The sequence below is a fragment of the Gorilla gorilla genome, chromosome 1 (assembly GCF_029281585.2).
Source record: "Gorilla gorilla gorilla isolate KB3781 chromosome 1, NHGRI_mGorGor1-v2.1_pri, whole genome shotgun sequence".
In the NCBI taxonomy this organism is placed as follows: Eukaryota; Metazoa; Chordata; class Mammalia; order Primates; family Hominidae; genus Gorilla; species Gorilla gorilla.
The window spans coordinates 19,404,711-19,432,466 of record NC_073224.2 but is presented as its reverse complement, the minus strand read 5'-3'; the positions used below and the strand labels follow the sequence as shown (position 1 = coordinate 19,432,466).

Genomic DNA, 27,756 nt, shown 5'->3' with positions numbered 1-27,756 from the left:
CATTTTGTTTGTGTCTTTCAATCTGGCTGCGCTATTGTTGGTGTTTAACAGTCTCCCCAGCTACACTGGAAACTTCCAGAAGGCACTTTTCACTTGCTTGTGTGTTTTTCCCAGTGTCTACTAGAGGGCTTTGCACAGGGTAGGCTCTTTGGAGCAGCTGAAGGTCACACATCCCATGAGCGGGCAGCAGGGTCAGAAGTGGCCCCCGTGTTGCCTAAGCAAGACTCTCCCCTGCCCTCTGCCCTCTGCACCTCCGGCCTGCATGTCCCTGTGGCCTCTTGGGGGTACATCTCCCGGGGCTGGGTCAGAAGGCCTGGGTGGTTGGCCTCAGGCTGTCACACACCTAGGGAGATGCTCCCATTTCTGGGAACCTTGGCCCCGACTCCTGCAAACTTCGGTAAATGTGTAACTCGACCCTGCACCGGCTCACTCTGTTCAGCAGTGAAACTCTGCATCGATCACTAAGACTTCCTGGAAGAGGTCCCAGCGTGAGTGTCGCTTCTGGCATCTGTCCTTCTGGCCAGCCTGTGGTCTGGCCAAGTGATGTAACCCCCCTCTCCAGCCTGTGCACAGGCAGCCTGGGAACAGCTCCATCCCCACCCCTCAGCTATAAATAGGGCCTCGTGACCCGGCCAGGGGAAGAAGCTGCTGTTGTTCTGGGTACTACAGCAGAAGGTAAGCCGGGGGCCCCCTCAGCTCCTTCTCTGCCTTGTCTCTCTCAGATGTAACTGAGCTGTGGGCCAGGAGGAAAAGGCCGGGAGGAGGCACGGTGATGACTGAAAAACCTCTCCCCTCTCATAAGACCAGTCATCCGGACGCGGGCTTTCCCCCACTCGGTGCCCACCCGGGGTCTTACAGGAGGAGCTGCTCCTCCTCAGCAATAGGACAAGATGGTCAGGTCTTCCTGCTTCCGCTGAGAAGAGTTAGGGTCCTCAGGGACAGAGAAGACTGGTACAGGAACAGGGTCATCATGGCCAAGAGTCCACCGGGTCCTCTTGCCATCAGGAGGAATAGCAGGGCTTGTGCAGGAATTGGGGCTGGAGGGAAGGGCCGGGCTCAGTCAGTCTCCAGCTGGGATCCCCAGAGTGGTCACCCTACCCCTCCCTCGAGACAGACTGCCGGACTGTGTGTCATCAGGCTGGTCACCGTCTCCCTGAACCTCGATTTGCTCACCTATAAAATGGAACTAATAACGATGCCTGGGCTCCCTGTCTCAGGGGCTCTGGTATAGCTGAAGAGAACTAATATAACATGAAAGTGCTTTCTAAGCTTTGGGATAAGCTAAAAGGCAGATTCCAATTTTATTCGAGGGCAGCGTAGATTGATGCTTAAGCTCGTGGATGACAGAGTCAGGGGGCCTGGTTCTGAGTCCTAGTTCTGTCTCTTCCCAGCTGTGTGACGTTGAACAAGTCACTGGACCTCTCTGTTCCTCTGCAAAACAGCATGAACCAATTCATTAAGTTCTTCTCCAGGATGCAGTAGGTCCCAGGGACTATCCTAGGAATGTGGGCCATATTAGTAAACACAACAGCGGGAACCCTGTTCCGGGGCTCACATTCACATCAGAGCAAACAGACAAAGATGCTGGACAGAATAAGTGCATAACTACATGGTACAGAGGGTTATAAGGAGGGAAAAGGGGAGCTGGATGAGAGAGTTGAGAGTGCCCGGTGTGGTGGGGAAAGCTGCAGGGTGAAATACTGCATCAGGGAAACCTCAGGGAAGGTGAGGACTATGGTGAGGTCAGAGGGGTTGATATGAGAACGGTGCCCTGCAAATGGCAGGCACCACAGGAGCGTGAGCCGTCATCTTCACCTTTAGCATTCAGCCCGGGAGAAGTAGGGAGACATAGAAGGGGCAGGTGCTGGCCAAGAGGCAGGGGCAGGAGGGGAGAAGGCGGAGGGGCACTCAGGGCGAGGGTGTCAGGCCCGCCACCCCAGAGCACCATTACTCCCAGGACGCGGCTGTGTGCAGACCTGGAACCAGCCTAGGGAGCAGCCGCAGATCACAACTGAGAACAAACGACAGTCTGCCTCAAAAATGGCCCATGGAATTGCGTCTCTGGAGACGCTGCCTGCGCAGGAGCAGCACAGTGAGTGGGCTGCATCGACCAGCACCATCCAAACCCCGAACAGTTGGCGCTTGTCAGGCAGGACTTCCCAGCAGTCGGTTCCCACAGGTTTCCCCTGATGACCTGATTTGATGTGACTGTCTAGATTAGGTGTGAACTGGTGGCTTAGGCTTCTCTGCACAGAAAGGCCTGCAAGCAGCAGAGAGAGTTTTCTGTTCTGTTTTTCCATGTCATGTGGCTCTTCCTGAGAACAGCGGATGGAGTCAAATGCATGGGGAGTGGGGTGAGATGGTAGCTGAGGTCAGAAGTCAAAGTCTCTTTGGCATTTGAATGACTGAAGCAGAACAAAACACACCAGGTACTTCAGCAGCTGCACCGTGTTGAGGGCAGGTGCTGGTTACGGGTCTGGGTGAGGGAAGCCAGCTGCCAATGTAAGAAGAATGACTGGGTGTGCTTAGGTGAAGCAGAAAAATCTAGGCATCAAGGTGGCCTTGAGTCAGTGATGACATGCTACAGCTCCAGGGAAGCCTGGCCTAGCCCTCGGGGGACAGAAAAGGCTAAGAAGTGACGATATTGCAGTACACCCCCCTCCACAAGAAATGAGTGAGATGCGGTACAAAATGTTAGAATTGAATGAATCAATAGAATAAACGTTCATCCCTTCAATCAAGAAGAGTCAGATGAAATGAATTAGCAGGGCCAGCCCAAGAACCTTCTCTTCTGTGGGGGGGTCTCAGGGTAGCTTTCATTTGTAGCAGCTGAGGCTGAAGCCCAGCTGCAAGGCCTTTGAGAGAACGTGGTGCTGGACCCGTGTCTAGGGCAGGGGTTCTAAACCCTGCTTACATATCAGAGTCACCTGAGAATTGTTTTTTTTTTTTTTTTTTTTTAATACCTGGTCCCAGCACAGACTAAGGAATCCAACTATCACTGGGCAAGCCATGCTAGGTATGCATGCCTTTGGGGCTCTGCAGGGGATAGCGCTATGCAGGGATGGTTGAGAGCTGGTTGGTTTTGGGGTTGAGACACGTGGGAAATACTTGGACTTTGGGCTGAGCCTGTGGTGCTCAATCCCGGCTGCATGTTAGGACCACAGGGAGATGACAAAACCATCCCCAGCCCTCACCCTAGGGCCCTCGAATGAGCATGTCAGGGGTCTAGGAGGCCTCCACAAAGACCTACAGATTGGCACACACTTGTTTCTCTAGGAAGAGAACTTACAGCTGCAGGCAGGAGCATGTCTTAATCTGCTTGGGCTGCCATAAGTACCACAGACTGGGAGGGTTTAACAACAGAAATGTGTTATCTCACAGTTCTGGAAGCTAGAAGCTCAGGAGCAAGCCATCAGCAGAGTTGGTTTCCTCTGGGTCCTCTATCCTTGGCTTGTAGATGGCCGTCTTCTCTCTGTGTCCCCACATGGTCTTCCCTCTGTGTCCCCACATGGTCTTCCCTCTGTGTGTGTCCGTGTCCTCATCTCCCCTTCTCATAAGGACACAGGTCATATTAGATCAGGGCTCACCCTCATGGCCTCATTCTAACTTAATCATCTCTTTAAAGATCCTGTCTCCAAATAATGGTCACATTCTGAGGTCCTGGGGTTGAGGACTTCAACACAGGCATTATGGCCGTTGGGGGAAGTAGGACATAATTCAGCTGATATTGGTGCATTTTGCACTTGGATCATGTAGATATTTTCCATGGAGCTTTGAATCCATTTCTTCTTTTTTTTGTAGACATGGATGGATTTATTCTGGGCTAAATGGTGACAGGGAATATTGAGACAATGAAAAATCTGGTCAGATGGCACTTAACGGTCAGTTAATAACCACCTTTCACCCTTTGCAAAATGATATTTCAGGGTATGCGGAAGCGAGCACCCCAGTCTGAGATGGCTCCTGCCAGCGTGAGCCTGAGGGCCACCATCCTCTGCCTCCTGGCCTGGGCTGGTCTGGCTGCAGGTGACCGGGTGTACATACACCCCTTCCACCTCGTCATCCACAACGAGAGTACCTGTGAGCAGCTGGCAAAGGCCAATGCCGGGAAGCCCAAAGACCCCACCTTCATACCTGCTCCGATTCAGGCCAAGACATCCCCTGTGGATGAAAAGGCCCTACAGGACCAGCTGGTGCTAGTCGCTGCAAAACTTGACACCGAAGACAAGTTGAGGGCTGCGATGGTCGGGATGCTGGCCAACTTCTTGGGCTTCCGTATATATGGCATGCACAGTGAGCTATGGGGCGTGGTCCATGGGGCCACCGTCCTCTCCCCAACGGCTGTCTTTGGCACCCTGGCCTCTCTCTATCTGGGAGCCTTGGACCACACAGCTGACAGGCTACAGGCAATCCTGGGTGTTCCTTGGAAGGACAAGAACTGCACCTCCCGGCTGGATGCGCACAAGGTCCTCTCTGCCCTGCAGGCTGTACAGGGCCTGCTGGTGGCCCAGGGCAGGGCTGATAGCCAGGCCCAGCTGCTGCTGTCCACGGTGGTGGGCGTGTTCACAGCCCCAGGCCTGCACTTGAAGCAGCCGTTTGTGCAGGGCCTGGCTCTCTATACCCCTGTGGTCCTCCCACGCTCTCTGGACTTCACAGAACTGGATGTCGCTGCTGAGAAGATTGACAGGTTCATGCAGGCTGTGACAGGATGGAAGACTGGCTGCTCCCTGACGGGAGCCAGTGTGGACAGCACCCTGGCTTTCAACACCTACGTCCACTTCCAAGGTAAGGCAAACCCCTCTGCCGGCTCTGGCCCTAGGACTTAGTTTCCAATGTGTAGCTGAGATCAGCAGGTCAAGCCTTGGAGATGGGCAGGGGGCAGCCCTGCGGACATACCTGGTGACCACCCTTGAGAAGTGGGGAAGTGGCTGCTCCGCTGGGTCCCTGGATGGGCCGTCCACCTCCTGGACCTGCTGCCCTACTATGTGCACGACTATACAACATCCTTTTTCTTACATCATTTAATCCCCTTATGATGTGGTGAAGAGGTATTTGTGCCTTTGTTTACCAGTGAAGAAATAGAGACTCGGAGAAACAAAGTGCCTTGCTCAAGATGGCACAGCCACCAGTGGGGGTCCTGGGATTGAAACCCACATCTCCTGGCCCCACAGCCCAGTTCTACACTCAGAAGGGACAGGTTCATATCTCTTGAGAAGGTCAGGAACTGGGGTCCCTGGCCCATGCAGAAATAAGCAATTGGCTTGCTTAAATTCCTTTCATGTTAGGAGGGGCATTACTGAAAACCCTCTACTACAAAGATTGTTGATTTTTTTTTTTTTTTTTTTTTTTGTTGAGACAGGGTCTTGTTCTGTCACCCAGGCTGCAGTGTAGTGTAGTGGTGCCATCATTGCTCACTGTAGCCTTGAACTCCTGGCCTCAAGCGATCCTCCCACCTCTGCCTTCCAAAGTGTTGGGATTAAAGGTGTGAGCCACTGCACCCAGCCACAGATTGCTTAAAGCATTCATTTAACAAATACTTGTTGAGGATTTGCTACTTGTAAGACTTTAAGCCTGGCATCTCAGAGGAGGCCAGAGGAGGGCTGTATAGGCCCTGCCTCCAGGCTTTTAAAGGTCAATGGGCAAATGCCTAGGATATGGAGCTGCAGGGAAACGTGCTCCACAAGGTACTCAGGGAAGCCTCGGGGCCCTCAGAGGACAGAGGTCACTGGGGAGTGGAGAGCAGGCCTTGCCTGGCAGTGAGGGAAACAGGGCTGGTGAAGCTAGGAGCAAGCATGATGAGCCCAGCCTGCAGAGTTTGGGGCAAGGAACGAGGATGGGGTGGTTGGCTTGGCGTGAGTGTTGAACCAGAAAATGGGCCTGGGGAGGGCAGAGCTGGAGATACTTTGAATGCCATGCTTGGTAGGTGTGGGAATGGGGACGCGTTCTGTTCAGAGGTCATCCCGGAAGCCTGCCGTGTGTGGACTGGAGGCAGGGAGGATTGTTTGAAGGTTACGCAAGAGTCCAGGCACACAGTCACGGGAACACGTGCTCAGGGAGCAGCTCAGCAAATCCATGGGTGGGGTGGGGCTGAGGGATGTGTCTAAGAGACACTGAGGAGGCTCTGTCAAGATGTTAACCTCGTGAGGGACAGAGAGCCAGGCGGGAGGTGAAAGACAAGACTGTGGAGAAAGAGGTTCAGTGGCACATAGTGATTTTTCTTACCACGACAACCTCCTTGAGGTCTTTCCCTTTGGGTTCAGGGGGAGGTGATAGATGGGGGGATTGCTCAGCCCTGGCACTGACTGGTCACAGGGGCAGAGGCCAGCCCGAGGGTTGCCCGGTTGAGGGTGGCAGCACCCTGTGCAGGGCAGAGTGGGGACACATGGACTTAGCCTGCTGTCCCTAGGAGAAGTGCTGGGAGGAGCGCTCACTGAGAAGGAGGGTCCTGCAGAAGGCAAAGGCAAGAAAGCCAGTGGCATCTGAAATGGGTCTCCCTTCGAAAGAGAGCACATCCACCTGACCCAGACCGCAGAGCCAGGCCAGGAGGAAGAGGAGGAAGAATAAAAAAGCCAACCACATCGGGACTCAAAGGAAGCCCAGGATCCTCGCCGACCTCCACCGCATGCTGCCCTGATCCTGCCCCACTTCCTAACCTTTGCCGGCCTCAGTTTCCGTCAAAGGAGGCAGCCACTTCCTGCCCACATGGTCTGTCCAGTGAGGAGATCGGGGGCTGTCTCTGGACCTCTAGGTTTCCCTTTAGCAATGATGTTCTATTTACGTGACCTCAGCAGGCAGCTAGATGTGTCCCACTAGAGAGGACCTGAGGATCTGGGGCCTGATGGGCTCCAGGGTACCGTTTGCCCAGTGCTTGCTGTGCTCCTGAGCATGGGGCGCTGGCCCTGGTGGTTTCCATGACACCAGGTCCTGACTTGACCTCGACAGATTTACCTAGCCTCCGGATGAGAATGGTGAGCTGTGCGTGTCAGACGAGCGGAGGGAAGACGGCAGCCACTCTCATGTCAAATCCCAGCGTCTTTTGGGAGGCAGCTTCCCTTTTTTGGTTCAGTTTGTTGGAAGAAAAGAATTGTCCTTTTCCCCCCTCTAAACTAAAAGCCTTGCCAGCCCAGGTGGGTGGCACTGAGGTCCCTGCAGGGAACGTGCAAGGGGAACCCTGCAGTTTCCCGCTCACATGCCCTTCCGAGACTGAGTGCTCCGAGGACTGAGGATGAGAAATATGCCAGGTCTGCCACTGCCTTCTTATGAGACCCGGACCCAGGGGAGGCACAGCCATGCCCAGCTCCTGCCTGCCAGTTCTGTCCTCCCAGCTGCCCTACTTTCATGCTGGGACCTCCAATTCAGTACAAAGGGAGACCTCACTGTTTCTGAACCATCTCTACTCAGACTCCCAAGTGCCACGTGCCCAGGGGACTGTTCTGTGACGAACTCATACACAACCTCACCCTATTCTCCTAAGAACAACCGCAGAATAGGCCTTTCAAGATGAGTGGGAGGACAGCCGAGGGCAGGGATGTGCTAGTGTAAGGTCGAGGCAGAGGGTGGGCTGCTGTCATGGAAAGACCCCAGGTAACTGCCTCACACACAAGTTTGTGTCCTTCTCCCACAACGGGCTCTCCCGAGTTCTCTGTCATCTCCACGGCCGTGTGAGCAGGAGGGGAAACAGAGGGCTCACCCCTGCCCCCAAGGCCCAGTGTGCAAATCCATTCATCACAACGAGGTTGTGTGAGTCTCCCCAGTAGCAAGGGCTGCTGAGGAATGGAGCCCTCGTTTCCGGGGCCTGCGTGGCCCGCTCTGTATTCTATGACTGTGGTGGGGGAGGGTGGGGACCACAGGACAGCTGATGGGTTCTGCCATGGCTGGGGCTAGACATGGATTAAAAAGTGAGTATGAGCAGGGGCCTCTAGGAGTGGTGGGACAGTGCGGTGGTGGCCACATGTCATTCTACGTGCGTCCAAACCTACAGAATGTAAAACACCAGGAGGGAGACCCAAAAAACTATCAACTTTGAGTGCTGAGGACGTGTCAATGTAGGTTCGTCAGTTGCAACAAATGGGCCACTCCGGTGTGAGATGTTGATCACGGGGGAGGCTGTGTAGTGGGGGACAAGAGTTATATGGGAACTTGCTGTACTTTCTGCTCGATTTTGCTGTGAACCTAAAGTCACTCTAAAAAATAACATCTCTTAAATTTTTTAAAAAGTGAGTGTGTCAAACCCCAGCCTTTGGGTCAGGACAGTTCTAGGTTTGAGTTGACCTGGCAGGTACCAGTGGCGTATGTCCCTTAAGGTGACAGATGCAAAACCCCCGGTTTGGTGCCTGGCATGTTGTGTGTCTTGCAGGTGGTGGTTAGGGCTGCCTCAGTGAACTCAAATGGCTGCATTTTACAGGAGAAAGATTTGAGCCACACTTGCGGTCCTGTGGCCAGGAGAATGCAGAGTGGCCTGGGGCGGGCCAAGGAAGGAGGCTGAGGCAGGGCGAGGGGCAGGATCTGGGCCTTTGGTGTCTGCCAGCCCTCATTCCTGCCCCTGTCCTGGGTGACTCTTCCCTCCCTGTCTCCTGTCTGGATTTCAGGGAAGATGAAGGGCTTCTCCCTGCTGGCCGAGCCCCAGGAGTTCTGGGTGGACAACAGCACCTCAGTGTCTGTTCCCATGCTCTCTGGCATGGGCACCTTCCAGCACTGGAGTGACATCCAGGACAACTTCTCGGTGACTCAAGTGCCCTTCACTGAGAGCGCCTGCCTGCTGCTGATCCAGCCTCACTACGCCTCTGACCTGGACAAGGTGGAGGGTCTCACTTTCCAGCAAAACTCCCTCAACTGGATGAAGAAACTGTCTCCCCGGTAGGAGCCTCCTGGTCTCCCCTGGAATGTGGGAGCCACACTGTCCTGCCCAGGCTGGGGGCGGGGTGGGGAGTAGACACACCTGAGCTGAGCCTTGGGTGCAGAGCAGGGCAGGGCCGCGGTGGCACAGGGCTGGGCAGGTGGCCTGTGTGTCTGTCTACCAGTCCTCCATCCAGCCAGCACCCAGCTCTCCAGTTAGTGTCTGTCTTTCAAGTGCAGGCAAGGTAAAGAAGGAGAGGAAGAATGCTTTCTCTACACTTACACTTGCCTGGTAGTTTTGGAGGGGGAGAAAACATTGCAATCCGCCCTCTGAGAGAGGACCATTTTGGTCCCACACCTGACACACAGCACACCTGTGACATCCAAGAGCTTCTTGGAACTGACTTGCCAGGAAGGTTCGGACTTCGCGTGAGCGGGGATGGGGCCTTCTCAGGGAGCGTCCCTTGACTCCAGAACGCCCTTGCTGGCGGCTGGTGGCTGGCGGCTGGGTGGGGATAGGTGCTGTTAGCTCCTCTTTCCTGCTGCAATTCCTTTCCACAGAGCCCTGGACTCAAACTACACATCACCCCAGATCATCGAGGCCTGGAAATCTGCTCCCAGAGGCAGGCATTGAGTGACACGATGGCTTGACATCAACTCTGGGTGTTTTTTATGTTTTAAAAATTGTGATGGTAAAATATACATAACAAAATTTGCCATCGTAACCATTCTGAGTGCACAGTTCAGTGGTACTAGGCACATTCACACTGTTGTGCAGCCATCACCCCCGTCCATCTCCATTTATCTTCTCATCTTCCCAAACCGAAGCTCTGTCCCGCTGAAACACTAACTCTCCATTTCCCCTTCCCCTCGGCCCCTGGCAACCACCACGATGTCCTCGAGTTTCACCCATGTTGTAGCACATGTCAGAATGTCCTTCCTTTTGAAGGCTGAATAATATTCCATTGCATGTGGTTACCACCTTTTGTGTATCCACTCATCCATTGATGGACACATGGTTGCTTCCACCTTTGAGCTGCTGTGAATAGTGCAGTGTACCCTGTAAACATGGGTGTACTGTCAGTTCTTATAAGTGCTTGATACATCACTGGAAATGTCCATGGGCTCTGAAGGATGCCAAAAGATGGAAGAGGCTCTATACGAAGATCAATCGAGTTGACAGAGCAACGTGTCCAGCATGAGGTTGACACTGTACCCTCCCGCCTCTCTCCTTTTCATGGGTGTCATGTCATCAAGAACACTGCTGTGGCAGTAGTAAGACACAGTGCATTATTTTAGAGAATAGCATTTAAAAATTACCCAAGTAACACACCTTCAATGCAGCCAACCTAAAAACAGAATGCACCAAAGGACAACCATTCCTAGGTCCTCATCGGTAAATGTTCTATGTCCCTCGCATAGTATTGCAAATGACATGAAGGATTTTTATTGTAGGTTTTGCTGAAATTTTCCCCAAGGGGGAGGATGACTTAGTTGGGTGATGGGGGGAACAAACATCCCTGTCGTCAGGGTTGGGTGCAAGGAGCATATGCCTGCCTGGCCTCTGGGAGAGCCCTCGCTGTGTGGCCTGGAGCCTTCTTAACTGTGCATCATCTCCCCAGGGCCATCCACCTGACCATGCCCCAACTGGTGCTGCAAGGATCTTATGACCTGCAGGACCTGCTCGCCCAGGCTGAGCTGCCCGCCATTCTGCACACCGAGCTGAACCTGCAAAAACTGAGCAATGACCGCATCAGGGTGGGGGAGGTATGTGCGAGCCTGTGTCTGTGCCTGACCTGGGTTCCGAGTGTTCACAGAGTGGGAGGCATGGATGGAAGGGACACAGAGGAGGCTATGGGTGGGGCCAGCAGGGCAAGAGGGAGCGGAGAGTAGGGCCAAAGGTGGGAGAGAAGTAGCCAGAGCATTCTGGGGCTTTCCAGGTGCAGAGCAGCAAATCCCTCCCCATCCCTGCTGTGCCTCCTCCTACTAGGTGTGTGTTCCACGGTCCTGCTCGGCCTTGCCTTGCCTCAGGGTCCTCCAGGGTTCCTATAGTGGAGTTGAAACCGGAATGAAGAGAGCAAGCACCCCTGGACCTGGTGCCCTGGGCCCAGCCCCTTCTTCAGGGAAATGCTGAGCAGCAGACAGAATGTCCCCCTGCCATGTGGCACCATGCACATCTGCAGCTACCAAGGATTTGCCTTGATGTTCTGGTCCCTGTGCTCAGTGCTGGGGAGAAAGTGGGAGTTTCTTATGGGGGCCAGCGGGAAGAGCCCTCTGTGCTAAGTTAGCTAAGCCCTAGCACTGGTGGGCCATGGCCAGGGGAGCCACGAATTCTGCCTGGGACATCAGGGCAGAATGTGAAGATGGGAGGATGTAAGGGGTGTGTTCGGGAGGAGCCGGCATGTGAGTTTGGCCATTGTGGCCGATTAACGGTCATCTACACACAGACACACCCTTGCCTACACTGAGGGGCAGGCATACACTGTGCATCCTCCTGGCAGGCTGGAAAATGTCCCCCTCCAGGACAGTGCACAGCACAGAGGTCCTGAACCCACCCCGGCCCTCTAGCCCTCAGCACCCTGGGTCACCCAGTGCGCCCTCAGAATGATCCTGATGTCTGCTGCTTTGCAGGTGCTGAACAGCATTTTTTTTGAACTTGAAGCGGATGAGAGAGAGCCCACAGAGTCTACCCAACAGCTTAACAAGCCTGAGGTCTTGGAGGTGACCCTGAACCGCCCATTCCTGTTTGCTGTGTATGATCAAAGCGCCACTGCCCTGCACTTCCTGGGCCGCGTGGCCAACCCGCTGAGCACAGCATGAGGCCAGGGCCCCAGAACACAGTGCCTGGCAAGGCCTCTGCCCCTGGCCTTTGAGGCAAAGGCCAGCAGCAGATAGCAACCCTGGACAAATCAGCGATGTGTCACCCCCAGTCTCCCACCTTTTCTTCTAATGAGTCGACTTTGAGCTGGAAAGCAGCCGTTTCTCCTTGGTCTAAGTGTGCTGCATGGAGTGAGCAGTAGAAGCCTGCAGTGGCACAAATGCACCTCCCAGTTTGCTGGGTTTATTTTAGAGAATGGGGGTGGGGAGGCAAGAACCAGCGTTTAGCGCGGGACTACTGTTCCAAAAAGAATTCCAACCGACCAGCTTGTTTGTGAAACAAAAAAGTGTTCCCTTTTCAAGGTGAGAACAAAAATTGGGTTTTAAAATTAAAGTATACATTTTTGCATTGCCTTCGGTTTGTATTTAGTGTCTTGAATGTAAGAACATGACCTCCGTGTAGTGTCTATAATACCTTAGTTTTTTCCACAGATGCTTGTGATTTTTGAACAACACGTGAAAGATGCAAGCATCTGAATTTCTGTTTGAATGCGGAACCATAGCTGGTTATTTCTCCCTTGTGTTAGTAATAAACGTCTTGCCACAATAAGCCTCCAAAAATTTTATCTTTCATTTAGCAGCCAAACAGATGTATACAATTTAGCAGATAGACTGTGCAAATGAAAGTGCTTTCCTGGACTTTGGATGGAATTTCCATGGGAGGTCTGAGCCAGTACTTAGCAGTCCTTTGAAGTTTTAGGTGATGCTTTTCTCTGGACACTTCCATTGGTAAGCAGTGGTGGCCATCTGTGTGATGGACAGGGGGCGGGAAGAGGGTGACAGGGAAGGCCCCATACCCCATGTGGCACCTGGGAAAGGAACCAGGCAGATGGGACTTCTTCTGTCCTGGTGACACAGGGCCAGACTGCTGCTGGTATTGTGCCCCGGGAGTGGAAAGTAGAGAAATAAATCTTCACAAATAAATATTTGCAATTTTCCCCCATCTGTTGAGTGCCTCTGCCTGCTCCTCCTCGATGGGATTAGGCCCACAGTTCGGAATCTTGGGGAGAGCCAAGGAGGCGGTAGGCACCCAGTAGGCCCATGGCCGTCGGCTGATAGCAATGATGATGCTGTCCTACCTATGTGTGTAAGGCATTCGATCTTCCTCCCTTCCATACATATTGAAATAAATAAGCCGTGCAATGTGTTAGCTATTGATCAGAACTAAAGTGAAGTCAGCCACGGGGATTACAAATCTTGGCTTCTCCCCTCATGTTCCTGAGAGTCTTCCCCTGGTTTTGAACACGTCTCCCTAGCTCGATGTCAAGGTGAGGGATTCTGTCGGCGACAGCAGTGCCCTTAGTTGCTTCGTCGTAACTCCCCGTCACCAGTTTTATTCAGTTACCTTCCAGTCCCACTCTCAGCGCTTCCTGGCTTGTTCTGCTCTCAAAGCGGGTAGAGCTGGCACACATGGACTCTCCAAAACGGCTGCAGGATGCCAAGTTTCTCGGAAGAACTGGAAGCACAGAGACCAGAAGTGCCTTAAGGTCTCGCTATTCAGTGTGGCGCTTAGACCGGCAGTGGCAGCAGCTGTCCTGGGAGCTTGTTAGAATGTGGCTTCTCACACCCCTCCTGGACCTACAGAGTCAGAATCTGCAGTTTTACAGGAGGTCCAGGCTTGGAAGTTGCTCATAGAGACCTGAGACAGTGCAGCCACATGCTGGAACAAAGCATTTAAGTTTGTGACTTTATTTTAAAAGGCAGCAGGCAGTCGACAAACCAATTTCTTCTACTTAGAGGCGGCTTCGGTTTCTGGAAGTCGCTAGGAGTATAAAGTTGCCAACCAGTGCTGTTCTCCCGCTGTTTTCTGTGCACTTATAAATGGGAAGTTAGGTCAGGATAGATCTCTCAGCTATTACAAGGATACAAAATACGAACATTCTGCAAGTTACTTAACACACACACACACACAAAATTAATTCCACAGGTCAGTTTCTCTGAAACAATTTTTCACTAAATTCTAAGTCTTCCTGGAGTTGCAAGTGCCTATCTCCTAGACAAGGCAATTACTCACCAACTACAATCACTGTCAATCTGAGATTTCGGCTGGGCATGAGACCATGGTCAGGGGATGCTTTGAACAGCCTCTGAGGAAATTAGTGAGTTTGAAAAATGGAAAGATTTTTATTACTCACTTGGCAGTAAAACCTGATGGGGACGCTTCTTCCCTGGGGGACTCAAGTGGTGCTGACCACCTGCTGGGCACACAGGAGAGAATCCTGCATTGGCCGACTGAGCGGAAAGCCACGCTCAGCTTGTCCTAGGCCAGAAGCCTCCAAAGGCTGCAGAGCCAGGGTCAGCAGAACACCCAGACTTCTCCCTCCCCGTTCTGTCCAGCCCAGCCCGGCCTCCGTCTCCCTCTTGTGCCCTGTCCCTCTTCCCAGTGGACCTGCAGCTGCCTCAGGAGTTGCTCCTGCTGTCCAGCCTGCTGGAGCTCGTCCCCACGCTCAGTCATCTTGCGGTTCAAAGCTTCCCACTTGCTTCTAAGGCCTTGAAGCCTGGTCTGTATGTCCTCCCGGCCGCAGGGCCTCCTACTCAACAGCTCTCTCCCAACCTGGAGTGGAGACAAAGGCCCAGGGAGTTTGGCTGAGCTGCTGGTACCACCAGTGGCCGCAGCAGGCTGGACCTGGGTGGCAGTGGAGGTGAGGGGGTGACCACAGCTGCACTCCACGGGCTGCCTGGAAGAAAGCAGTTCACGTGGCCCCAAAACTGCAGGTAGGGGGGCTTTCCTCTGATCCCTGCAAATAGAGCGGGGTGAGCCGGCATTAGGTTGGTGGCTGGGGAGAGCCATTTTCTGGTAGAGGTGGCCAGCTCTGGGACTTGCCACGGAGAGTTGTGGGGGAAGGGATGGATGGCGGCAGCTTTGGGGCTGGTTTGGGTGCCAAGGGGATGCCAGCAGCATCAAGGAGGCTTGCGGGGGGAGGTTCTAGGTTCACGCTGAGGCTGATTTTTCCTTCAAAGACTCTTCCATGAAAACAGGTGGTGCAGTAGGGTTGGGAATTTGAAGACAAGGAGGCTCTGCACCCTCTGTCCCGTGTCCCCCACCTGCTGCAGGGCCTCCACGTGTCTGCGGGTGGCGAGTAGCTCACTCTCAGCTGCTTCGTGCCGCTTGAGTGTCTGCAGGATGTTTCTGCGCGCTCCGGAGGGCTCATGCGCAGCCATCAGCCCCTTCTCTTCCATCCACTGCATCAGCTCTGCCACATCCTGCTTCCACTCCTGCCAAGAACCAGGCGAGAGTGGGTCTCAGAGCACGGCGGGTGGGGGCTGGTGCCTAGCCCCGCATCTGAGGGTGGTGTGGCCACAGCCCCCGTTTTCCTCCTCAGGAAAAACCTGAGCTGTGTTGCCTGCCTCACAGAAGGTGTTGAGAGGTTGAATGACATAGCGCATGAGGAAAGTGCTCTGTAGGCTGCACAGAGCTCTGTAGGGTCTCAGGCTTTCTTTTCAGGGAGGCCTCATGCGACCTGGGCCCAGCCCCTCACCTGGAGCTGGAGGGAAGCCAGCAGCTGCCTCCTCCTCTGCTCACTCCTCCCCTGGAGCCTGGTCCACTGTGCCTGGACACTCTGCAGCTGCTCTCTGACCCTGGAGGGCCGGGGGAGTTGGAGGAGGGCATGGGAGAGGACTCCCACCCCAGCACGAGGTGCACTCTCCACCACCCCCTACTCTCCCAGCCCCAGGGCGGCCGTCTGTGCAGGCTGAGAAAGGGTCATCTGCAGGTGCTGCAGACTGAGGCCAGGCTCACGTGTGTGCAGCTGGGTGCTGACTCTGAACCAGCTTCTCGCCGTGTGCCCACAGAGCCTCTGCCCAAGGCCCCAGGGTGCTCAGGAGCCGCCCAAACTCCCGGTGCTGCTGCAGCAGGCTCAGGGCCTCCCTCACATCCTCCTGGGAGTGCAGAGACCTGAGGTCATGCGTGGGAGAATGGGGGTCAGGACCATCTCACCCGCCACTGCCCCAGGGGCCTCCTGCCCAGCCTGGCTTCTGGACTCAAGGGGATGAGCTCCCTCCAGTGATGGGGAGTGACAGCCTAGCTCCACATTCCTGCTCCATACCCCAAGGTTGTCCAGGTGCAGCCAGGCCTGGTGGTTGGCACAGGTGGCAGTGAAACCATCCACTTCTCGGCCAAACTTCTGCAGCTCCAGCCCCTCTTGCAGCCACTGCTGCCTCTGCTCCCACACAACCTTCAGCTCCTGGCCCTGCTGCCCCAGGAGCCTCAGAGTGTTGGCCACCTCTTGGGAGTCTGGGCAGTCCAAGGCTGCCATGGGCTGGCTCTGAGCCTCCAGCTGCTGCAGCCTGACCAGGATGACAGGCAGAGAGTCAAACCCCAGCAGGCTCCCTCGTCAGCCTCCTTCTCCTCTCACCTCCAGGGTTCACGCATCTTGGATCATGAATGAGACACTGAATGTGATAGGCCCAGCAGAGTGCTTAGGATGCAGGGGTTCCCAAGCCCCCATCGGCTCCAGCCGGCCGTCCTTAAGTGTGGACTGCCAACGGCCGATGCCCGGCCTAGAGGACATGCGGAGGCAGCACAGCGTGAGACAGAAAAATCACGCAAGCCACAAAAGCACCTGGCCGCAGGGCCACTGCAAGCCCCCATGGAGGCTTTGAACAATTAGAAAAGGTGCCCCTTTCAGCAGGTGGCTTGGGAACAGGTAATACCCTTGTGTGAATTAGAGCAAGGCTCCACTTCCTCTGAGCCGCTGCAGAACCAGGTACTGGAGTCTGGCAAGCTGAGGACCAGATGCATTTCAGTGCCCACTTGACCACCTGTCAAGTGCCCTCAGGAGGGGCACAGCCTGTGGACTGTCCCTGGTGGCCTTGCCTGCCTGCCAGCCCATAACATCATCCCTGCAGGAGGAGAGGCACCACCTTACTAAGGAGGTGGGGATCTCAGACCCGTGGGTGGGTCCTGAGCCATTCCACTTAGGGGCCACTGGGGTCCATGTTACCAGGATGGCAGGGGAGGCTAGATGCCCTGAAAGCGATGCATCGGGCCCACCTGGAGGGGGCCAGCCGGGCCTGGGCTGGAGAGAGCCTCCCAGGCAGCTCAGTGTCCTGGGTCTCTCCTCGAAGTGTACAGGCTGCCTGACCCAGTCCTAGATTCTATCCTCCTCTGTGTAAACTTGCCTCAAGCAGCATGCCAGACACCAACCAGTCTGGGCCCCTCCCTGGGGAAATCACACTACTTCCCGCATGCTCTTTCTGGGCCTGAACCCAGAGCCCAGAGCCCTGGGCCCAGCCCAAAGTGCACCCCTTCTGCCCTCCTGTCCTGACCTCTCCTGCCACAGGTGGATCTCCTCCAGCAGGTCTTGGTGCTCCCTCAGCAGCCGCTGAGCCGAGGCCACATCCACCGACACCTCCTTGCTGCGCAGCTGAGCCTGGACACTCTCTGTCCACAGTAGCAGTTGCCGGCTCTCTTGCAGGAAGCTCTGCCGGGCCTGAGTCTCAGCCTGGCGCCGGGCCTGTTGGGCCACTTGTTCCTGTACTTGCTTCAGCAGCCCCTGCAGCGTCTCCACCTGTCCTTGCAGAGGCTGGCTCTCTGCGTAGCCTGACTCCTCGACCCTGGGAGACAGGGCGCGCTGCACAGTCAGTGCCCTGTCCTGGGCCTGGTGCCCCAGGCACATGTCCTCTCTCCAAACCTGCATCCCCCAGGGAGAGTGGTGGTGACTCTCAATGCCCACCCCACCCTTGACCTGGGGGCAGCAAGAACATAGGGCTCGCCAGGTGCAGTGGCTCAAGCCTGTAATCCCAGCACTTTGGGAGGCCGAGGCAGGCAGATCACGAGGTCAGGAGATCAAGACCATCCTGCCTAACATGGTGAAACCCCGTCTCTACTAAAAATACAAAAATTAGCCAGGCGTGGTGGCGGGTGCCTGTAGTCCCAGCTACTCGGGAGGCTGAGGCAGGAGAATGGCGTGAACCCGGGAGGCTGGGCTTCCAGTGAGCCGAGATCACGCCACTGCACTCAGCCTGGGCGACAGAGCAAGACTCCGTCTCAAAAAGAAATAAAAAAACATAGGGCTCTTCCTGTCCCCAGGAGCATTTTCTCCTGATCATCCCCCCATCTTTGCCACAGCCCTCCTACCTGTCCTCTCCCCATCCCAATTTCTGTCCCTTCCTCATTCCACTGCCCTGCCCACGCCTTCCCATGGTCCTCACTGTCTCCCAATGCCGCCACTGCGCTGGCCGTACTTTACGACCACACTTTGGAGGAAGTGGACCCTCCTCTCCAGCACCAGGGTCTTCTACTGGGCCAGCTGCAGGGCATGGCGGGTGTCCTCTGAGCTCCCTGGCTGCAGGGCCTCCAGCTGGAGGAGCATGTCTTGCAGCTGGACCTGTGTGGGTCCACACTCCTGCAGAAAACTGCACACTTCCACACTGTGTGCCAGCTGCACGGCCTTCTCCCTCTTCAGGGCCTCCAGCTGCCCCCACCTGGGCAGAGGGTACAAGGTTGTCTCCACAACAGGGACACCTCCCCATCCATCCTGGAGCCTTGGCCAGAGCCTCACATGACAGAAGCTGCCAGACTGGCTGTCCCTTGCCCCTTCCCTGTGCCTCGGACACGTCCAGCCTCTCCACCTGGCATGGCGGGAGGCCAGTGAGTCAGGCCCGGGCTGGGCACTGTGTCTGCCTGCCTCACCACCTGCACTCCTGCCTCATTCTCACCTCTGTCTCAGTTCCTCCTGCTGTCGTTGGATTTGTGTGGAGTTCCCAGGATATCTCTGCCTCAGTTGCTCAGCAGAGCTGCTGACCTCAGCCCAGAGGCCCTTTCCCACAGCCAGGGCAGTGAGGAAGTTCTAGGGAAAAGGAGGACCCAGCCCTCTTGGGGGACTTTTTCTCTTCCCACACTCCCCTCTAGCCTATGACGGACCTGAGTGGTGCTCTCTGCTACAGGGATGCCCACGCTGCCTGCCCCTGGAAAGACAGCCATCCGAGTCCTTAAGGTCCAGGAGGCCCTCGAAATTCAGGCCAGCTCTCTGCTCCCCTCCCCCAGGCAGGACCGTAGTTAAATTGGAAAACTGAGTCACAGCAGCGGACCACAGGGAGGCAGGGGCAAGGCAAGGAGGAAGTGCCAAGCTCCCAGGGCTGTACCTCATATTTGAGCTGCATGACCTCCAGGGTGTCAGCCTGGGGATGCACCCTTTGGAGCAGCGCTGTCTGCTTCTCCAGCCACAACTGGAGCTCCCCACAGGAACTGCAGAAACCGAACAGGGCCATGGCCTCCTCCAACCGGGCCCTGCGGAGCTGGGGAGAGGTGGCCCAAGGCTGGGGTGAGGGTCAGGACCCCCGACAGGGCTCTCAGAGCGGGTCAAAGGGGTGCTCCTCCCCATCCCAGCCCACCAGCAGAGCCCAGGGTCAGGGCCAGAGGGGGTCCCTGCCTCACTGCTGGGCCCCACATCCTCTCTCAGAGCCCTCTTCGCACCACCTGGAGGGAGATGGCAAGGGCTTACGGTAGGGTAAAGGGCACTGGCAGTGTGCTCCTGTCTGGCCTTGCCCTGCTGAAACCTCTCAGTGCCAGCCCTGCTCTAAGGTGAAATCCACGCCGCTCCCTCTGCCTGCTCCACCCCCACCTGCCTCTCTAGTCTCTCCTCTGGCCATGGCCTCCCCAGCGTCTGTGCTGCAGCCACCCGGGCCTTCGCTTCCTCCGCTGGGTCCCCTTCCTACCTTTGCACAGGTCCTGGCCAGCACCCCTGGGTTTACCTGCTTTCTGTTTCCATTCAAGCCTCAGCTTAAAAGTCCTTCCCTCCAAGGTGCCTTCCCTGACCTCCAGCCTGACCTGGGCTACCTTCTCATGTGATCCCATCACACCTGCATCTAATGAGTTGTCTGACATCTTCTCAGCCATGATAAAAGCTCCTTGAGGACAGGGAACATGTCAGTCACTGCCTTGTCCCCCGGGGATCACTGCACAGGAGCTGCTGGCACAGGGTAAGGACCTGTGCCATCCCTACAGAAAAATACATGAATTAGCCTAGTGTGGTGGCATGTTCCTGTAGTCCCAGCTACTTGGGAGGCTGAGGTGGGAGGATCACTTGAGCCCAGGGAGGCTGAGACTGCAGTGAGTCATGATCAGGCCTCTGCACTCCAGCCTGGGTGACAGAGTGAGACCCTGTCTCAAAACAACAAAAAAGTAGCAGCTAACATCAACTGACCTTTTATACCAGGTGCCTATTGATATCATAGTTTAATTTCTTAGAACTGTTTCTTATTTCACTTACCAACTCTGTCTTCAGCTACTCCCAGATTTTTACTGTTTGTACAGATGACCTTTTGTTTAGATTGAATTGTCTCCCCAGAAGTAAGATTACTGTGAGTCATGGTGAATGGACATTCTCATTACCCTTGATGTAAATTGACAGGGTTTTGGGTGCCTCCCAGCTATAATCTTAGCACTTTGGGAGGCTAAGAGAGGAGGATTGCTTGAGGCCAAGAGTTGGAGGAGGCGGTATGGCAGTATGGTGAGACCCTGTCTCCGTTATTTTAAAAAATTGACAAGCTTTACCCGGGAAGGCTTATATACAATTTAAACACCCCTCATAGTATAAGAAAGTGCCCATTTCACTGCACCTTTGCCAGCACAGGGTATTATAATTTAGTAAGTCATTTTTTGTTTGATTGTTTTAAATAGATAAAAGACCTCATGTTACTTTACTTGTCACATTTCAACATCTTTCCTTAGCTTATTAGCTCTATCTCTTTTCTATCTGTAAATGGTTGTTGTTGTTTTGTTCTTTGAGACAGGGTCTTGCTCTGTCACCAGGCTGGACTGTAGTGGCATAATCATGCCTCGCTGCAGCCTTGACCTCCCAGGCTCAAACTTCAGCATTCCGAGTAGCTGGGCCTACAAGTGTGCACCACCACTCCCAGCTAACCTTTTTCTTTTTTTGGATAGAGACAGGGTCTCACTGTGTTGTCCAGACCGGTCTCTAGCTCCTGGCCTTAAGCAATCCTCCTGCATTAGCTTCTCAAATTGCTGGAATTTCAGGCATGAGCCACCATGCCTGGCCTGGGCTAGTCCTGTATTCTCTAGAGTTCTCTTTACTTTGTGCTAGCCTATCTCTCATTATGCTGTTCACCTGTTATAATGAATAATTCTCCGTATTAAATTTTACCACTTTAAACTTTTGAGTGGTTTATGCTTCCTGATTGGACTCTGACTAATATGTTAGGAAGGGTCCCGGGAGATAAACCCACACAGATGGGATTGGGGCATAGGTTTGGTTTCCCAGGGGGCAGTGCTGAGCTCTTTGCCAGTGGGAAATGGGATGCTGGTGATTTCCAGGAAGTGACCTCACAATGACTCAAGCTACCACTTACTGTTGATTGTGACGAAATGCCAGCTGAGGCACATGCCTTGGGAGCTAAGTGGTTGCTGCCCTTGACCACTATGAAGACTGGTGTGGGAAGGGTCGCTTTGGATGCACTTGAGCAGGGGTCCCCAACCCCTGAGCCATGGAGCCGTAAGGAGCCACACAGCAGGAGGTGAGTGGTGTCCAGTGAGGGAGTGAGGGAAGCTTCGTCTGTATTTACAGCCACTCCCCTTTGCTCACATTCCCGCCTGAGCTCCACCTTGTCAGATCAGCAGCAACATTAGATTCTCATAGGAGAACACACCCTGTTGTGAACTGTGCATGTGAGGGATCTAGGTTGCGCTGTCCTTATGAGAATCTAATACCTATTGATCTGTCACTTTCTCCCATCACGCTCAGGTGGGACCATCCAGTTGCAGGAAAACAAGCTTAACACGCCCACTGATTCTACATTATGGTGAGTTCTATAATTATTTTATTATATATTACAGTGTAATAATGGAAATGAAGTGCCTAATAAATGTAAATGTGCTTCAATCTTTTGGCCCAGCTCCTACCTCCCGGCAGCCTCTCCAGGCCCAGAACTCTCTCCAGTCAGCCTCTACAGACCAAGCTCATGACTCACAATGGCCTATTTAGGCCCATACCCTACCTCACGGCAGTCTCCGCAGATGAGCCTACTGCCTCACAACAGCCTCCACAGGCACAGCTCCATCGTTACAATGGCCTCTTTAGACCCAGCTCCTGCCTCCCAGCCTTCTCTCCAGGCCCTGAACTTTCTCCGTAAGTTCAGGTAGCTGGGACTGTAGGTATACATGACGATACTTGGCTAATTTTTAAATTGTTTTGTAGACATGGGGGTCTCACTTTGTTGGCCAGGCTGGTGTCAAACTAATGGCCTCAAGTGACCCTTCCACCCCTGCCTCCCATCCTAGAGGTATGTGTCACCACAAGGAGCACTTGTTCAATTTTCTAAAGAAAAAATTTCTAAAGTAAGGCTGTGGGATGATGGCAGGAAGATAAAAGAAAAACAGAAGAATAAGTTAAAATGACTTATTCACACATATTCTTTTGACAGCAAGAAGAACTCTTAGTATATCCATTCCTTACAAACAAAGACAGATAAACAATGTTGTATAGGAACTTCAACACACACTGTACAATATTCCCACTTTGCTGACATAAGTTATGGAAATTTCATGGTTTACTTGAGTGTCGCTACCACTATTTTGCTTCTCTGATGATTTTTATCAACTTCCTCATCTGTTAACTTCTCTCCAAGGTATGTCATGTCACGACATACTGCCGCTGCATGAACATGCCCAGTGTCTTCCTATTAAACATGTAGAATGCTTTCCTAATTTCTCTTTTTACTCTCTGTCTTTGTGTTTTGCATTTTCCTTACTTTTATTGTCAGAAACTCCAGAAAGTCAGTCGTACTAATTTATCACGATTTGCTTTATTAATTTATACTTTGCTTATATGGAATTTTGCCCAACAGACCTCATTACAATTTCTAACCTGTTTTATTTTGTTTCTTTTTCTGAGACAGGGTCTCCCTCTGTTGTCCAAGGCTGGAGTGTAGTAGTGCTATCACAGCTGACTGCAGCCTCAACCTTCCAGGCTGAAGCGATCCTCCCATCTCAACCTCCCACGTGGCTGAGACTACAGGTGCTTGCCACTATGCCCAACTAATATTTGGAATTTTCGTATACGTGGATTCCAGAGGGGTGACAGCGAAACGTGAGTAAGCATGGATTTTGGTATATGCAGAGATGGGGGGCTGGAACTAATTCTGTATACTGAGGGACGGCGACTGTATATGTTTTTACAATTACGCTGTAGGAGACATACTGTTGCATAGCCTTGAAAATAATAATTTTTAATTGAGTGGAATAATAATAATAATATTGCTAAAAGTAGCAGCTGGCCAGGTGTGGTGGCTCACACTGGTAATCGCAACACTTTGGGAGGCTGAGGCAGGAGGATGGCTTGAGGCCAAGAGTTTGCGATAGGCCTTGGAAACAAAGGGGGTGTCACCATCCCTACAGAAAAATACATGAATTAGCCTAGTGTGGTGGCATGTTCCTGTAGTCCCAGCTACTTGGGAGGCTGAGGTGGGAGGATCACTTGAGCCCAGGGAGGCTGAGACTGCAGTGAGTCATGATCAGGCCTCTGCACTCCAGCCTGGGTGACAGAGTGAGACCCTGTCTCAAAACAACAAAAAAGTAGCAGCTAACATCAACTGACCTTTTATACCAGGTGCCTATTGATACCATAGTTTAATTTCTTAGAACTGTTTCTTATTTCACTTACCAACTCTGTCTTCAGCTACTCCCAGATTTTTACTGTTTGTACAGATGACCTTTTGTTTAGATTGAATTGTCTCCCCAGAAGTAAGATTACTGTGAGTCATGGTGAATGGACATTCTCATTACCCTTGATGTAAATTGACAGGGTTTTGGGTGCCTCCCAGCTATAATCTTAGCACTTTGGGAGGCTAAGAGAGGAGGATTGCTTGAGGCCAAGAGTTGGAGGAGGCGGTATGGCAGTATGGTGAGACCCTGTCTCCGTTATTTTAAAAAATTGACAAGCTTTACCCGGGAAGGCTTATATACAATTTAAACACCCCTCATAGTATAAGAAAGTGCCCATTTCACTGCACCTTTGCCAGCACAGGGTATTATAATTTAGTAAGTCATTTTTTGTTTGATTGTTTTAAATAGATAAAAGACCTCATGTTACTTTACTTGTCACATTTCAACATCTTTCCTTAGCTTATTAGCTCTATCTCTTTTCTATCTGTAAATGGTTGTTGTTGTTTTGTTCTTTGAGACAGGGTCTTGCTCTGTCACCAGGCTGGACTGTAGTGGCATAATCATGCCTCGCTGCAGCCTTGACCTCCCAGGCTCAAACTTCAGCATTCCGAGTAGCTGGGCCTACAAGTGTGCACCACCACTCCCAGCTAACCTTTTTCTTTTTTTGGATAGAGACAGGGTCTCACTGTGTTGTCCAGACCGGTCTCTAGCTCCTGGCCTTAAGCAATCCTCCTGCATTAGCTTCTCAAATTGCTGGAATTTCAGGCATGAGCCACCATGCCTGGCCTGGGCTAGTCCTGTATTCTCTAGAGTTCTCTTTACTTTGTGCTAGCCTATCTCTCATTATGCTGTTCACCTGTTATAATGAATAATTCTCCGTATTAAATTTTACCACTTTAAACTTTTGAGTGGTTTATGCTTCCTGATTGGACTCTGACTAATATGTTAGGAAGGGTCCCGGGAGATAAACCCACACAGATGGGATTGGGGCATAGGTTTGGTTTCCCAGGGGGCAGTGCTGAGCTCTTTGCCAGTGGGAAATGGGATGCTGGTGATTTCCAGGAAGTGACCTCACAATGACTCAAGCTACCACTTACTGTTGATTGTGACGAAATGCCAGCTGAGGCACATGCCTTGGGAGCTAAGTGGTTGCTGCCCTTGACCACTATGAAGACTGGTGTGGGAAGGGTCGCTTTGGATGCACTTGAGCAGGGGTCCCCAACCCCTGAGCCATGGAGCCGTAAGGAGCCACACAGCAGGAGGTGAGTGGTGTCCAGTGAGGGAGTGAGGGAAGCTTCGTCTGTATTTACAGCCACTCCCCTTTGCTCACATTCCCGCCTGAGCTCCACCTTGTCAGATCAGCAGCAGCATTAGATTCTCATAGGAGAACGCACCCTGTTGTGAACCGTGCATGTGAGGGATCTAGGTTGCGCTGTCCTTATGAGAATCTAATACCTATTGATCTGTCACTTTCTCCCATCACGCTCAGGTGGGACCATCCAGTTGCAGGAAAACAAGCTTAACACGCCCACTGATTCTACATTATGGTGAGTTCTATAATTATTTTATTATATATTACAGTGTAATAATGGAAATGAAGTGCCTAATAAATGTAAATGTGCTTCAATCTTTTGGCCCAGCTCCTACCTCCCGGCAGCCTCTCCAGGCCCAGAACTCTCTCCAGTCAGCCTCTACAGACCAAGCTCATGACTCACAATGGCCTATTTAGGCCCATACCCTACCTCACGGCAGTCTCCGCAGATGAGCCTACTGCCTCACAACAGCCTCCACAGGCACAGCTCCTCCTGCCTCCCAGTGGCCTCTTTCGGCCCAGCCCAGCTCATGCCTCCCGGCGGCCTTCCCAGGCCCCGCTTTTGACTTTCGGTGGCCTCTGCAGGCCTCGACAAGGCCCGGCCTCCTGCCTCCCGAAGACCTGCACAGGCCCAGCCTCTGCCTCACAGCGGACTCTCCACGCCCAGCTAGCTCTCGCCTCACTGCGGCCTCCCGAGTCCAAAGCTCCTGCCTCTCGGCCGCTTCGGCAGGCCCAGCTCCCGCCTGCCAGTGGCCTCTTCAGGCCCGTGGGGCTCATTCCTCACAACAGCCTTTCCAGGCCCAGTTTTTCCCTTGCGGCGGCCTCTCCGGGCCGAGAACATCCTCAAGTCGGCCTCTCCAGACCCACTTGCACCCTCCGGGCGTCCTCTCCAGGCCGAGCTCCTCTTCCTGGCTGCATCTCCAGGCCCGACTCCTGCCTCTCAACGACCTCTTTGGACTCATTGCCTACCCATCTCCTGGCGGCCTTGGTCGGCCAACAGCTTCCTCAAGCCAAGCTCCCCAGGCCCAGGTCAGGCCTCATGGTGGCCTCTCCAGGATGAACTGCTGCCCTCCGATGGCATCTGCAGGCCCCAAATGGTCTCCGGTCGGTGGGCTCCTCCACGCCAAGCTTGGGCCTCCCGGCGACCTCTGCAGGCCCAAGTTGTCCTGAAGTTGGCATCTCCCGGCCCTGCCTCCCAGCAAGTAAGCAAGCTCTTTTGGCTCAACTCCTGCCCAGCTCCCAACCGCCTTTGTAGGCCCGGAACTTTCTCCAGCCAAGTTCTTTGGGCCTCATTCCAGCCGCCTGGTGGCCTGTACGGGCCCGGCACTGGTTGGAGAACAGCCTCTGCAGGCCCCGCTCTTGCCTCCCAGGGGCCTCTCCAGGCCCACCTCTTGCCCCCACGGCGGCCTCCCGGGGCCAAGTCCCTGCCTTCCTCCCAGCAGCCCGCGTGCGGCCCAGCTCCTCCCTCACGGTGGCCTGTTGATGCCCAACTCATGCCTCTGGCACCCTGCCCAGAGGCATGAGCCCCTGCCTCACACTGGCTCCTCGCACGCTGAGAGAGGTCAGTGTGAGCCCTTGCCTCACACCGGCCCCTCCCATGCTGAGAGAGGTCAGTGTGAGTCCCTTGCCTCACACCGGCCCCTCCCACGCTGAGAGAGGTCAGTGTGAGTCCCTTGCCTCACACCGGCCCCTCCCACGCTGAGAGAGGTCAGTGTGAGTCCCTTGCCTCACACCGGCCCCTCCCACGCTGAGAGAGATCAGTGTGAGCCCTTGCCTCACACCGGCCCCTCCCACGCTGAGAGAGGTCAGGGTGAGCCCTTGCCTCACACCGGCCCCTCCCACGCTGAGAGAGGTCAGGGTGAGCCCTTGCCTCACACCGGCCCCTCCCATGCTGAGAGAGGTCAGGGTGAGCCCTTGCCTCACACCGGCCCCTCCCACGCTGAGAGAGGTCAGCCTGAGCCCCTTGCCTCACACCGGCCCCTCCCAGGCTGACAGAGGTCAGCCTGAGCCCCTTGCCCCACACCGGCCCCTCCCACGCTGACAGAGGTCAGCCTGAGCCCCTTGCCTCACACCGGCCCCTCCCAGGCTGACAGAGGTCAGCCTGAGCCCCTTGCCCCACACCGGCCCCTCCCACGCTGACAGAGGTCAGCCTGAGCCCCTTGCCCCACACCGGCCCCTCCCACGCTGACAGAGGTCAGCCTGAGCCCCTTGCCCCACTCCGGCCCCTCCCAGGCTGACAGAGGTCAGCCTGACCCCCTTGCCTCATACCGGCCCCTCCCAGGCTGACAGAGGTCAGCCTGAGCCCCTAGCCTCACACCAGCCCCTCCCATGCTGACAGAGGTCAGCGGGAGCCCCTTGCCTCACACCGGCCCCTCCCAGGCTGACAGAGGTCAGCCTGAGCCCCTAGCCTCACACCGGCCCCTCCCAGGCTGACAGAGGTCAGCCTGAGCCCCTAGCCTCACACCGGCCCCTCCCAGGCTGACAGAGGTCAGCGGGAGCCCCTTGCCTCACACCGGCCCCTCCCAGGCTGACAGAGGTCAGCGTGAGCCCCTTGCCTCACACCGGCCCCTCCCACGCTGAGAGACGTCAGCGTGAGCCCTTGCCTCACACCGGCCCCTCCCACGCTGAGAGAGGTCAGTGTGAGTCCCTTGCCTCACACCGGCCCCTCCCACGCTGAGAGACGTCAGTGTGAGCCCTTGCCTCACACCGGCCCCTCCCACGCTGAGAGACGTCAGTGTGAGCCCTTGCCTCACACTGGCCCCTCCCATGCTGACAGAGGTCAACCTGAGCCCCTTGCCTCACACCGGCCCCTCCCACGCTGAGAGAGGTCAGTGTGAGCCCTTGCCTCACACCAGCCCCTCCCACGCTGACAGAGGTCAACCTGAGCCCCTTGCCTCACACCAGCCCCTCCCACGCTGAGAGAGGTCAGTGTGAGCCCTTGCCTCACACCGGCCCCTCCCACGCTGAGAGAGGTCAGCGTGAGCCCCTTGCCTCACACCGGCCCCTCCCACGCTGAGAGAGGTCAGTGTGAGCCCTTGCCTCACACCGGCCCCTCCCACGCTGAGAGAGGTCAGTGTGAGCCCCTGCCTCAACAGGCCACCATGAGGGA

General features: G+C 54.5%; 2 protein-coding genes and 1 pseudogene across 3 annotated transcripts; 2 read left to right on the top strand and 1 right to left on the bottom strand.

The window, feature by feature from the left end:
- The first annotated feature begins 639 nt into the window (after window positions 1–639).
- Window positions 640–11,671, top strand: AGT (angiotensinogen). Its single transcript, NM_001279625.1, is given in 5 exon segments — window positions 640–675; window positions 3,927–4,785; window positions 8,589–8,856; window positions 10,458–10,602; window positions 11,467–11,671. Coding segments are annotated over 4 exon segments (1,458 nt in total). The 5' UTR covers window positions 640–675; window positions 3,927–3,929; the 3' UTR covers window positions 11,656–11,671.
- Window positions 11,672–12,259: 588 nt separating this feature from the next.
- On the bottom strand, window positions 12,260–15,987 carry LOC129532026 (spectrin beta chain, non-erythrocytic 5-like). Of its 2 annotated transcripts, XM_055380045.2 has the most exons (6): window positions 15,759–15,987; window positions 15,192–15,291; window positions 14,758–14,928; window positions 14,102–14,266; window positions 13,848–13,907; window positions 12,260–13,526 (listed from the first exon to the last, which is right to left on the bottom strand). In XM_055380045.2, the coding sequence occupies exons 1-5, from the start codon at window positions 15,815–15,817 to the stop codon at window positions 13,890–13,892; spliced, it is 513 nt and encodes a 170-aa protein (XP_055236020.1). In that variant the 5' UTR covers window positions 15,818–15,987; the 3' UTR covers window positions 12,260–13,526; window positions 13,848–13,889. The 2 variants fall into 2 exon arrangements, with proteins under 2 accessions (XP_055236020.1, XP_055236018.1); XM_055380043.2 differs by lacking the exons at window positions 12,260–13,526; window positions 13,848–13,907 and having other exon boundaries at window positions 13,922–14,266.
- A 5,341-nt stretch (window positions 15,988–21,328) lies between these two features.
- Window positions 21,329–27,756, top strand: LOC129532050 (basic proline-rich protein-like; annotated as a pseudogene).

Coding starts and splice junctions, on each gene's coding strand:
- LOC129532026 (XM_055380043.2), bottom strand. CDS start 15,817: ATGGTTTCACTGCCACCTGTGCCAACCACCAGGCCTGGCTGCACCTGG. Junction 15,292..15,758: donor TGCACCTGGACAACCTTGGG/GTATGGAGCAGG, acceptor CCGGCCCTCCAG/GGTCAGAGAGCAGCTGCAGA. Junction 14,929..15,191: donor TGGCTTCCCTCCAGCTCCAG/GTGAGGGGCTGG, acceptor GGTTCTTGGCAG/GAGTGGAAGCAGGATGTGGC.